The sequence below is a fragment of the Anastrepha obliqua genome, chromosome 2, assembly GCF_027943255.1.
Source record: "Anastrepha obliqua isolate idAnaObli1 chromosome 2, idAnaObli1_1.0, whole genome shotgun sequence".
NCBI lineage: Eukaryota > Metazoa > Arthropoda > Insecta > Diptera > Tephritidae > Anastrepha > Anastrepha obliqua.
Window position 1 is genome coordinate 2861222 of NC_072893.1, and position 13353 is coordinate 2874574.

The following is a 13353-nucleotide window of genomic DNA, read 5'->3' on the forward strand; positions in this document are numbered from 1 at the left end:
TTGTTATACTAAAAATATTAGAGAGATAAGAGGGGTGCATAAGGTAAGGAATGGCAAATATTATCTCAAACAGATCTTAACTATGCCAATTATCAACGACCCATGAAATTTGTATTTGCCTTAGTACGAAGGTTTGTATGTATGTACGCATCCACATATGCATAAGTCTGGCTGTCCGCCCGCTGATAATTAGCGAATAGCGAATGAATTGCCAAACATTTGGGGCTAATAAGTGAGTTGTGAAGACGAGAGGAGGATACTCCTTCGCCTACCAATGTTAATTACACTTTGAATTCTCACCACAGATCGAATACACACGCACGAATGTGTAGTTGCTATACCGGTAGTTATGCGCGGGTTATAAGAGACTTTATCGCAGTTTTCGTGTTAAGCTCAAGTGTTTATTTACGTTTGCTCTTGTGTGTTGGTGAGCCGGGGCGTCAAGAATACGCTCGCGATCGCTCTGCTGTCAGGTCTGCGCTTTTGGCGTTGATTCAAACAACTACAGTGTTTTCGAAATTTACACCGAGCGCACACATAACACGAATAGCGCAGCGCGGAAATAATAACATCCTTAATAACATTTTTCGGTGAAATATTTAGTGTTAAGAAATTTGTAATCTATTGATTGATGAAAAAAAGTGCAAAAGAAGCGTTGAATTAAGTAATATTTACTATGTATGAGAAGCATAATAAATCAAATATCTGGTGTTTATAAAAAAAATATTTTTAAATAATGGACAACAAAAAAATGTTTAAGTATTACTAATAATTGTCGACATAAAAAATGAATATACTCAGCGGTATTTACATAACTCCTTAACCCCAAGTGTAAAAATTATTGGACGGTGATTAGTGTATAAAAATTTCTAAACATTCGCACCAAATTCAAATCAGATAAAGAAACATATAATTTCCAACTAGCCAGTGCCATAAAATCTACTTGTACGGCAAGAAGAATTCGATCAGTCAATTTACTATAAACATATGTATGTATGTATGCACATACACCCTTCGTTTTAAAAACGATTTTTATTAAGATGTGGACTAAGTTTGAGAGATGTGAAAACCGTTTATATATGTGCGTTTTCCGTGCAAGCGATAACTCGAATTGAAATTGGGATTGTCCACGAAATCAATGACCAATTGGGTGAAATCATCCAATGACTTCGTCTACTACTCATCACATAATGAATATTGAAATAATCGCACACTTTTATTTATATAATTATGTAGGAATGATGGTGATATCTACAAACAGCGTCTCATTAGATGAAAATGGAAGACACTTTTTGCTTTGGAGGCACATTAGACACCCTATGCTCCACAAGGAGTTAAAGGAAAACATATATACCTATATATGTATATGCATATATGTATAGATATATAGGTACATTAAATATAAAACTTTAAAGCAGTTAATCTCGAATTTTTGATTTTTTGAGTAATGGCATTCATCAACCAAACGAACGATATGTAATAAAATATTTTGGAAATTGTACGATGGTTCAGCGAAATGAAATAGAGAATTCAGCGGAGACTCATCTGGAATCTTCACTTCGATACATTTTTCATTGGGACCCTGCTTATGCTCTTTTTGGCCCCTTTCTCACATAACCAACCTAATACACACATATATTACATATATGCATTATTGTACAAGAATATGCAAATACTTGTACAAGCAAAAAAGTAATGTAATAAGGGGTCTTTCAAAAGCCACATCTACAAATATAACAGTAAAAATTTAGATTCTTTCAGGATTCATTATTTTTAATTATTTAAAATATGGCTCCTAATAATTATATGTGAAAAATTATATTATTTAAATGTCCACGACGAGCACGTCTACAGGTGAAATCCGCCAAACAATCATTTCATGGATGTCTAATTGTTGAGAATTGTCGGCAACACTTTGCGCTACAGCAGCAATATTCTCAGCAAAACGTCCAGTTCTTGGTCTGCAAGTCTGTTTTCTATCCTCGACAGAACCAGTTTCTTGAATTTTTTTACCAAAAAGAGTCAGGAATTTTACGATATGTTGTGCTTAAATATCGACCATTTTCTTAATAAGTTTCGAAATATTCACCCGTTATTCTATCGTATAAAATTTGACATCTGTTTACTTGTCAAACGTCAAAGATAACATAAAAAATCTACTGTCTAGGAGTTACTACTCACTACTGACGTCTAGGCGTCGCTTTTGCAAGACTCTTTATTTACAATGCCCACTCTAGCTTTTTCAGTTGCAGTTTGGTTTTTAGAAGCTGTTTCGTAGCACTAATAGTCTCGAAAGATTTACATCAATTTGGACCCAATAAGGCAACATATCCTAAATTTTTATCTCTAACTACGCTACGCTGACCCTAATTAAAAAAATAGCTCAGAAAACTTATTCATATTTTTCATTAATGAAAATGTTACAGAAACCCATCGAAGCGTAAAATTTCACGTGGAACTGCATTATTGTATTCCTAATTCACCTGTCCATTCTGTGGCGCAACTTCCGCAAATGCAAAGTATCGTACTTTGAAAATATTTTATTTGAATTTATTCCACGGAACAGTTCAAATAAAAATGCATTATAAAAAGCTAAAACACCCACCTGACTGTAATTACTAGCGGCGTCGCATATTAACTGCTTTCAAAAAGACACAATAATGGGCCATAAGGGAAAAAACTGCATGCATATTACATTCATATGTATGTATGTGCCTGCTATTTATGTATACATGCAATTCATGGAGTTAATTTGCATTGATGCGGCTCTAACGACTCTTTTTATAGAACTCAAAGCTGAGTTCGGGAGCTCATTTTACATTAATAATGCAAAGCTGTTTCACGATTAGAAATTACACTGATACATAGTCAAAATAATTTAAGAAGCGCATTTAGTTGGCTGCGGGAGATTTTATCGCCTTTTTAGACTTAAACAAAAATCAAAAAATACACAAGAAAGATTTTAAATTATGAACTGACTGTATAATCATTAACTGCTTAATATCTTAGCAAAAGCAAATACAAAATACGAATGGTTTTGGACATACAGCAGAGTGAATTCTCATAAAGGGTGTGCGTTTAGCGTAGTTTTATCGAACTTTGACTTATTTCGGTTTTTATATTTTACATAGAAATCAGGTAATGCAGCAAAGTCAATGCAATGACTAAAGCCAGAGGTATGCAGCAGTGCATGTGAAGTGTGCTGACGACTTTGTCGCTCTCCAGTACAGTTTGTTATATTTTTGTACTTTATCGACTTTGCCGACTGAGCTAATTTGATTGCGCCGTCGGCCTTGTGACGCGACAGTGCTTAAACTGCCCTTGCTGTTAATTTTTTTATGATGCTTTCAAATGCAAGCTTCTGGCAGGACCTATGTATGTACACATGCATATGCAAGCAGATCAACATTCCCATTAACGCAAGTAGATATCGAATGCATACCGAGGAGTTTTGGGTGGTATGGCATTAAGGCTCAGAATGCCAAACTCCAAAGTTTATCTTAAAGTGTTTTAAAGTATACCCTGTATAAATCGCAGTTAACCATCTACTCTATACATATTTATGTATGTACTATCACATACTATCCACATTCCTCTACATATAGATGTACGTATATGTGTATGTACTTACCCTGCAGGGAAAAATACTAGATGCCAGTTTACTTTTCAGCTCAACCAGTTCGTTTCTCATATTTTTTTCATGTCCTACGAAATTTCAATTGTCCGACCAAACATCAGCAAAATACCAGTTAAAATACCAACTCATACTAACCAAAAAATTCTAGTCCACTATGTTTCTAAAATAACCAGTGTTAGGCCAGTCAAATATAAAAAAACATCCATTCCCACATTGGAAAATAATCTAACTTACTTATATTAAAAGTGTACACAGAATTTATTTCTTCTTGACATGACATGAAACTTCTTCAGGTACAGTAATTGGTTAAATAATGAGAAATTGGTTCAAACTTAGACCGCTTCCCTAGAATGAGTACGTCGAACATATATCCCTCACTCCCAGTTTTGAGGACGGAACTAGACGAGGAACTAACTCTGGAAGCACAGTCTAAATGGGAAGTGTCGATCTCCCACAGGATTGCCAAAAGAATGCTGCGAACTTGCAACACGAAAGCAACCAATTTTATTTTATTTCTCCCAAGAAAGGAATGTAAAATAGTGGTTGGACTACTAACGGGACATTGTCTCACTCCATATCACGCAGCTAAAACGGGATTGGTCCAGAACGCCGCTTGTAACTTATGCGGAGAGGAAAGGGGTACGTTGGAACATCTCCTTTGCCACTACCCTGCTCTAAGCAGAACTAGTTGCAACTGCCTGAGATCGATCGGTATATTTTCATTTCCGAAGGATATTGCTGACAAATGTTTAAACTGTTTATTAAAACTCGCCAAGACATGTATCACGAAATATGTTTAACACGACTCCAACAACAATGTTAACACTACGGACCCTTGTGGTCTATGCGAGATCTATTCAGATCAGCCTAAAAAAATGAAACAAAACCCATTAAAAGAACTATTAGAGTATTCACTTTAGAGACATAAACAAAATAATGCCAGTAAAATTTTGGACTCATATTTTGTGTCCGCTTGTTGCGAGGATTTGTCTGCTAAATACTTTTTTGGAAAACCGTTTTTTTTATGAATTTAATTGCATAGAAATTTGTATGTTCCTTGAGGCTCTTCTTTCCGTGGGCTCCGTCTACATTGTAAAAATAAAAAGTAACCTCAAATTCTGTTCGTAAGCTTTCTTATCTAAAAAGAAATCAACTTAATGGCAGACAAAGTAGACAAAGTGATCATTTTACTACTGGTATTATTCTAGTCAATGACGAACTAGTTGATTGCATCCACTAAGTACTACTATTTGAAGTAGAACGTCTCCATACTAGTTTATTCCTGGAGGGTGCATACATGCGTACATATGTACACACACGTGTATTTCTTATAAAATATACAATTTTGTGTTATTGAATTTGTAATGGAAATAGAAGCAACAGTGATACACATACATGCACACATACCATATACATACATAAGTAGTTGTATGTAAAGGTAATTCGTGAATTCAAAGCATGAAATCGAATTAATTAGCATACCAATTAACTAAATAAACCGAGTTGCTTTTAAAATGAGTGATAAAGTAAGAAAACAAGATGAACAAAGTCAAACAAACGAGGAACAACGAGAGCCACTGTTAACAAACGACCCGCGTCCACGGTCATCGAGCACTGAAAGTGAAAGCAGTATTCCATATACGGATAGACTCAATGATACCAATACCAGCTCCACTATCAGTAGAGCTTCCAGCACCAATGACAATGCTAGTAGGGAACAACTGCCCGAGGGCAACACCAAACATGTGCCTTTGGTTGTACACCGCCTTGATGTCCAGGTACCGATTGTCATAGAGGTGCACGAAAAGGACAACCGACATGAGACTGACCGCACGGAACCGACGCAGTTTCAAAGCAGCGAGCGTTCGGCGAGTGGCGCAGAATCGCCTGAAATTTTAGCCAACGTTGAGCCGGCTGGTAGAAATTTGCGACGTAACTCAATATCATTACCGATGGGCATCGATGCTGTCGATCTGGAGGCTTTGCGCCTAAAGTATCAAATGCAGGATCAGGATGCACTCAGCGAGGAGGAAAAAAGCGACAGCCATGGCGAAAGTGTAAGTACATACATATTTACATAATCATGTACATAAAGTCGTAATATAATCAACTAAATGTGGATATAAAAAAAAATTCAGTAAGAACTTTTGCCACGAAAAAATTCAAATTAATCAATAATTTTACTTTTGATATAATATTTTTTAATATAAACAACTCATCTTTGCCCATTTATGCACATATTTTTGTATAAGATATGGGTTGACACACTTTTTTTATTGCTTAGTATACTTAAATTAATAAGGGCCTTTAACTCTCAGTTCCCACAGGAGACGAGAGTTGAAAGTATCGGTAGCGCAGGAAGCATTAGTATTAGTAAGTCGGCGTTCATAAAGGTAACCTTTTGTGACTTCAACTCGTTACATGTGATGCTCGCGCTCTGTCAACACCGTTTGTGTTTGTCAATGTTGTTGGCTTTAAACTGACTAAAAACTAACAATTTCGAGGTGTGTAAACCCGACGGGCAACGCCAAAAGAGAATTCGCAATGTAGAAGCAACAAAAGTCTCCCTGTATGAACGCGGCCTAATGAAACTCTCTTGAAATGGAGTTGGCAGCATTGAAAATAGTGAGTTATACCAGTTTTATGAGGTACGTTCATCGAAAAATTGTAACCCAATAGTTCGGCAGTTCAGTTTAAAACATCACCGCTGGAAAAAATTCAAGAATATCAAAATAAAGCTGAAAGAGCGCTTACAACATATGTGTGTATGTATGTTGAAAAGGTTTTGCGATCTTACTTTTATTGTTCGTATGGGTATTAACTAAGTTAACGTGAAATTTCGCCAGCAACATGCATTTTATTTCCCTTGAAATGTTGCCAGCAACATTGATTGTCAAATGAGAAGAAACGTTGAAATGAAAATTGAAGAAATGTAAACAAACAAATTTATGGGCAGCAGAGGCAATTTGCGAATTTTGATAAGACAATTGTTTTTAAAAATACAAATATAACTAATTGTATTATCTTTAACAGGTTGTGCTATATTTACTACTACCCAGCATTTGCATCGCTTCCATTTTAATCAAAAAGTTTAGTAAATTGTAACAGCTCATTTTTTTATTAAAGCCAAATATAAAATCAAAATCGAATTTAGTTTTATTTCCTTATTGTTTTCTTTTATTTCGAATTGTTTTGTTTCTTTGATGCTATTTCACCTCCTCGTTGGCCATTTGTGAGAATTATGCCGCCAACATATTCGCCGTGGTACGCAGCATCTGCTCCAGAAGTGACTCCAAGTGCTGTTAAAGACGCTCAAACTTGGTGTTCCGAGCCATCTTTGCTTTTCCTAACTCCTGAATACTTTTCAATTGCGACACAATTTTCTCTGCTGAAGATTGCAGAACCGCATTAGAGTTATTGGGGCACTTTGCCAATGTATTAGGTGCCGTCGGGTGGAAATAGAACAGGAAGAATGTTCATCAAGTTATTTATGTTAAAAGGTATCGAAGCTTATACTAAATCTTACATAACTACAGCCGGGGTAATCGAAACTTTGGTCCAAGCTGATGACTGCTCCTAGACTGCCCATGCGTGGAAATGTTCTATAATATTCTAATTAACACAAAAAAAATATATAAACCAGATTTACTTACATTCTTGTCAAGAATTCGGAGTATTTAAACTTAAAACTTTTTTAAACTTGTCGCTCAATTTTAAATGGCATCCTGGGTTGCCACAATGGGTCTTTTGTGTCCGTTGCGGCAACGCACTTGACTGACGTGACGTGTAAAACGTACCGTGGTACCACAATTAAAGTATTGCCGCATATAAACAAAAAGGGGCAGATGTTCTTTTCGTGAACGCAAATACCATATTTCGTTTGTAAAAACAGGTTTTTGTTTGTTGTGAAATATCTCATAAAATTAATGCTTATTGAAGCGAAAGAGGGTTTTAATAGAATTTATGGTAGTCGTAGGCGGTGAGTACGACCGTAACTTCGAGATCTGGACGCACATTCCTTTTGCAGGACAACTTGCCTAGCCTTTTCTCTACCCTTTTAAGATTTTATCAAAAAGTTAAGGGTGCATTTGAATTGACTAAACTCATTTATTTTCTGAATTTATTGTAATAAAAACACCATCGATAAAAATGGCGTGCGGCACATATGTGGCGCCTTCGACTCAAATACACATAGGGTATCTTCTTTTCGCCAAAAGTTAACAAGTGGCGAATAGATAAAACTACCTTAAATTACATGTGTTTGTAAAACAGTCTAATAAGGCATAACCATGCTCGCTAGCGGCGAATCTTACTCGATAACTTCGCATGCAAAGAAGAGTAGAAGAGGCCTATAATCTATTTTGCTGTCAGTCAAATTAGTTGCCGGACCGGACGGAACCATTGTGACCAGCCTAATACGCATTTACGAGTACAATAAATGTGAGAAAATGTTGCTGGCTCACAAGGTTAATAGAGTACTACCTTGCCGTGAGATACATACGAAATTTCACGCATATTTCACGGCAATGTAATTTGTATGGATTTTTACAGCCATTTCACGTGAAATGCGATTTAGTACTATGCTTTGCACTCGAACTTTAAAGACCCGCTACAAAAAGCAATAAATACAAAACAAATTAATATAATATTTTACGGAAAAGTAGTTTGCTGGACAAAAACTAAGCAAGCCAAACTAAGCCAACTGTCAGCAATGGACTTTTATTATTTAAGATATTTAAACAAAATTTAGAATGTAATGTAAACATACTTACTTCATCCGAGGCTTTGTTGTTGATCTTCACTTGAAACGGTGTTTTTGTGTAGCGGGTCGCAAACCCTGCGCACAACCAAATATCCTGGGCTGCTTCGTCTTCTCACTTTAACTCTCTCTCAAACGGATGTTTGGAAGCTACCCAGAGGATACTTGAAGTCGTGAGCTGCCTGGACCGTATGCAGAAGAATCGTTTTGATCACTCCCAAGTGAATGGCGATCAGGAACTTTCCCCACTTGCGTGGGGAGTGTAAACGCTTACAAATATAAAATTATAATTTATACTTTTATATTTACACCCAACTCTCTTTTTACACGGTCTTTTATTGCACGATTTTCAAATAACACAGTTAGGTGAACACAATATGAACTTTTTAAAACCCATCAAATCCGACTGTACCATAAAATTTCAACGTAAACTCTAGATCTCCATTAGCTGGATAACAATTTCGATTTTGAATCATTTTTTTACTGAATAAAATAATTTTTAGTGATCTTTATTTGACCTCTACGCGCTCCATTTTCTTGTCTTGTCTGTTTGTACAGTGCAGCTGTCTAGTGATTGACATACGCCATTTGCAACAATTAGAGTGATTAATTTTGTGCCAGCTTGTATAAACACCTCGAGTAAGGACAAAAAAGTCGCTAATAACAATAATTTGAATAAAACGGATGGGCTGGTTATATCTGACATATCTACTGATGATAGCATTTTGGCTCAGTTCGTAATAAAAGTGCACGATGAATTGTAGCAAAATTAATTTTTATTCCTTATTTCAATTTGAATGTTTATATATTTCTTTTGCATGGTTTTATGAAAAAATATCTTGAGTTTAGCGTGTACAAAAAGACTTGGGTGTATGTGTGCAATGTTTATTATAATTTGATGTCATAAACAATTTTTTAAATACCTAATTTACAAATTGGCATTTTCTTGAAGGTTTAATATTATACTTAGACTTTTGACGGGTGCGACAAATATTTATTATCCCTCGTTCTTTTTATATTTCCCTTTCTCAACTAAATTCAACTTTTATGATCAACGGTAATTATAAGCTTCACAACCTGTTATGTATATGTGTAGGTGTGTGCGCACGTACTTAAGTATTTTCAAAAGCGTGTTCTTTAAGGTGTCGTCAGAATTGGCAACGAAATGCTTTCTGATTACATGTCAAACTGGAAAATTTCGGAAAGTGATTGCAAGAAGTAAAGTATTTTTGACGTGATAACGTCTTACTCGTATAATTCGATTTAGCCAGCGGCACGCACGAAAAAATTTGTCGTTATCTTGTTCATTCGTCGTTATCTTGCTCAATCGCCGTTACCTTGCTTGAACTACAAGCGAAAGCGCAGAATGAACGACAAAGAGCACAATCGGCCCCCGCATTCGGCAACGTTCGACATCTGGCTCTCTCCTACTTGAGTGAGCATATACATATATGTATGTATATGCGCATTTGTATATAAATTCACATACTTGTATTTGCATATGCCTTCTTCCTGTGTGCATGGTAATGAACCAGCGTTGTTGACTATCAAACAAATAAAATTAAAATATTCTTTTGAAAAATGCAACCATTCCATCAGTATTGTCTTATGACGTTGTCACGTTAAACTATCGTCAGTAAACCGACTTTACAGACAACCTCTTTTTTTACCTTTTTACTCGTATTTCCTCTCGACACAGCTAAAATCTTTCTGTAGCTCTTTTAGAAATTAATTTGCGTCTATGTGGTCGTTCATAAATTAAGAGAGTGAAAATAAATTCCTATAAATTGCTGACAGAAAACAGAACTAATTGCAAGTATGTAAAACATAGATTGCATTCATCAAAGAGCAGCAACTTCAAAATCTTAGATCTTAAAATCTCAGAAGTTACCATTTTATTTTAATAAAAAAAGCTTAACCAGTGTAACAAATATTTCAATGGCAAATGTTATTAATATAAATATCATAAGAGAGCAAATTTGTTAAATTTCTGAGCTATAATTGCAAATTTTTATAATATTTACTGCTCAAAAGAAAAATGTGCTGTTATTTGTTTCCTTCCACTGACCTGAGACTAAAGCAATGGCACATCAAAAAATTCTGCTTTCTGTAGAAAGCTAAAGAACACAGTAGTTTATAGTATTATTATTATTTAGTATTTATATTATTTATTTAATCTATGTGCACACACTGCTTACAGACTAGTTACAGTGATAAGTAGAATAACTATCGAACATGGTTTAAATATCTAAAAAATAGAATATAAAGTAATACACTTTTCGGAGAAGAAAAGTCTAGCTGGATAGAACCCGAGTATGAATTAAATTCACTTAAAGCCCGAACAAAAGGAGAATTACGCGAATACTCCGTTTTACATTTAGCACCATAGAAAGCTAAAGAGCTACGAAGATTACGCTGTAGTCTATTGAAATTAATTTTTTCCAAGAGAAATGAGCAGTCACTACTGCCATTGATGATATTATAAACACCTCAAAGCAACCTCACTACCAAACATTTTAAGTTAATGAAAAGCAAACGATACTGAAACGAGTATTTAAGAAAATTTTTTGTAAGTAACCCGTTCAATTATGTTTATGTAGATTTATGACTCGGTCTCCAAATGAAAGTAAATAAACAATAAAATCATAATAAATAAAATGAAAGCAGCATATTCCAAATTGGATCCCACGAAAGACGTATGTATATAATAATTTAAGACTAAAGGGCAAGTGAATTTGGAACTATTTGGCCTCACAAACCCTAAAACCGTGTACGCTTTCGAAATAATATGACTATTGAATAAAAAGTTACTCGAAAAAATAACGCCAAGATCTTTAAATTCATTCAAACTTTCCAACAAAGAATAAGAAATGTTATAAGGCGTCGGCAAGGCATTTAACCACTTTTTGATGTTTAAAAAAAGCTGAAAGTTTAAGATCAGTAATGCAATTGGGCGTTGTATGTCAGAAGCTTCTATATTTTATGCACTCATTGCAGAGCTCAAACACTATTGAGGATCAATTGGGCAGTGGAAAAGTTTTGTTTTAAAAGCATCAAACACTTTGAATAATTTCTAGCACATTTGTCCATTTTTTGTCTCGTCCTGCGATAAGTTTTGGGTTTCTTCTGCAATTACCGGAGCGGAGACAAATCTAATTCTATGCGAGTATATTAGTTTGACAAAACTTTCTACAAGAATAACAAGCAAGTCGAAAAAACATGCCAATTGATTTGTTTTCTAATACGTGTAAGTGCAGTGTAAATTACGTAAGGTTCCGTTTTTAAATTGCTTGTAGAGCGGATGAGATGGACTTTCTTAAACTTAAGTGGTAAACATTTCTCGTCGAAAAATTATTTGGAAAAGTAGTTTCTTTGCCGTGTCTGATAGCACCTTAAAAAACCTAAAATCGTCACAATAAAGAAGCGATATCAAAAACAAGAGTACAATTTGATAAAATTATGAAAATAAAAATAAATCAAAAACTGCAATGAATTTTGTGCTCATAAAAATGTCAACGGCTTTAACGTACATACACGCGCAGATGCAAATATAGAAATATTTGCCGAAAATAAATGTTAAGCTAACATTTTAAACTGTTTGTTACAGTTTGACCGCAACGAAGAGGCGAAATAACAGTTTTTCTTTGAGTTAAACTCCTGGGCTTTATTGTTCCATTATTTATATGAATGCACGGCACTAACACCAAGGTGGTGTATCCTTTTTCTGCTTCGTGCAGGACATTTACAAATAATGGATTGAATGAATTTTCAGTGCCAATTTTACAGAATGGACCAATTTGGTTTAAGTGGTATTTCAGGCTACAGTGGCCTATAAAGTAACCAGCTATTAGTCTTTAGTCTACTCTGCTGAGTGAAAGTAGCTCATCAGAAATTCTTGTGGCCGGCGTTAAGGATTGTTTCGCTTGTCACTGACCGATAGAATTTCACCAGTGTTCAACGAATTTCTTCTCTTCCCACCTCCTGAGAAGTTCGTTAATGTGATCCTTTGTAAGTCCACACAAAGGCTCAGAACCAATTAGAGGCATGTTTGCCCCGTTTTTAGGTATTTCATCCCTCATGCCCCTTGTGTCCAGGAACCGAACCTAATAATACTGTAGTGACTTTCAAAGCCGACCTACCATTTAGAAGGACGGTATCGGCCAAAACTATAGCATCCCCCTAGAGCATTTTTTGCTATTGCTGATTTTGTAAAAACAATAAGATCAGAAATAAAAAGTTGTTGCATTTTAATTTTTGTTTATATAGGGTGGGCCATGTAAAATTTGCTTTTTGAATCGGCTATAAAAAAAAACTAATCAATATTTTTTCAAACTTTTTTTTTATTTTGAAGATTGAACATTGTCATTTATGAATGAAAAATAATATCGTTCAAATGACTGCCACGACTAGCTTTACAGTAGACCATTCGATCAACCCAATTTTTAAGCACATTTTCGATTGTTTGGGCTCCAATTTCATGAATGGCAACTTCGATTTCGTGTTTTAAATCATCAATCGTCTCTGGATGGTTCGCATAGCATTTGCCCTTAACGGCTCAACGCAAAAAATAGTCGAACGGTCTTAAATCACAGTTTCGAGGCGGCCAACTGATATCGGAATTCAAAAACGGTAGCAAAAAGTTCGAGTGTAACTTTGGCAGTGTGACAAGTTGCACCGTCCTGTTGAAACCAAATGTCGTCCATGTCATCCTCTTCAATTGTTGGAAACCAAAACTCGTTGAGCATGTCACGGTAACGCTCGCCATTTACTGTAACCGCGGAAGAAGAAGAAGACACACCACTTTGGAAATAGGTTTTCAATATTTCCCAATTTTGTTCAAGCGTATAGGGTCCCATTTCGTAAATGTCAAACCTTGAAGTAAATTATGAACACATTTGACATGCCATTTGTGTTACCATTCTCAAAAAAATAGGTGGTTCAAAAAGCAAACGCTATA

The 13353-nt window shown here is 35.4% G+C and overlaps 1 protein-coding gene across 3 annotated transcripts in view; it reads left to right on the plus strand.

Moving 5' to 3' along the window:
* The first annotated feature begins 513 nt into the window (after nt 1-513).
* Nucleotides 514-13353, plus strand: part of LOC129239520 (myogenesis-regulating glycosidase) — a 36928-nt gene continuing 24088 nt past the window's right edge. The window contains exons 1-2 of one of the 3 annotated variants that reach the window (XM_054875044.1): nt 514-945; nt 5015-5694. In XM_054875044.1, coding sequence (XP_054731019.1) covers nt 5152-5694 — 543 coding nt within the window. In that variant the 5' untranslated portion in view covers nt 514-945; nt 5015-5151. The remainder of the gene's footprint in view (nt 946-5014; nt 5695-13353) is intronic. The other 2 variants (XM_054875047.1, XM_054875046.1) reach the window with 2 other exon arrangements.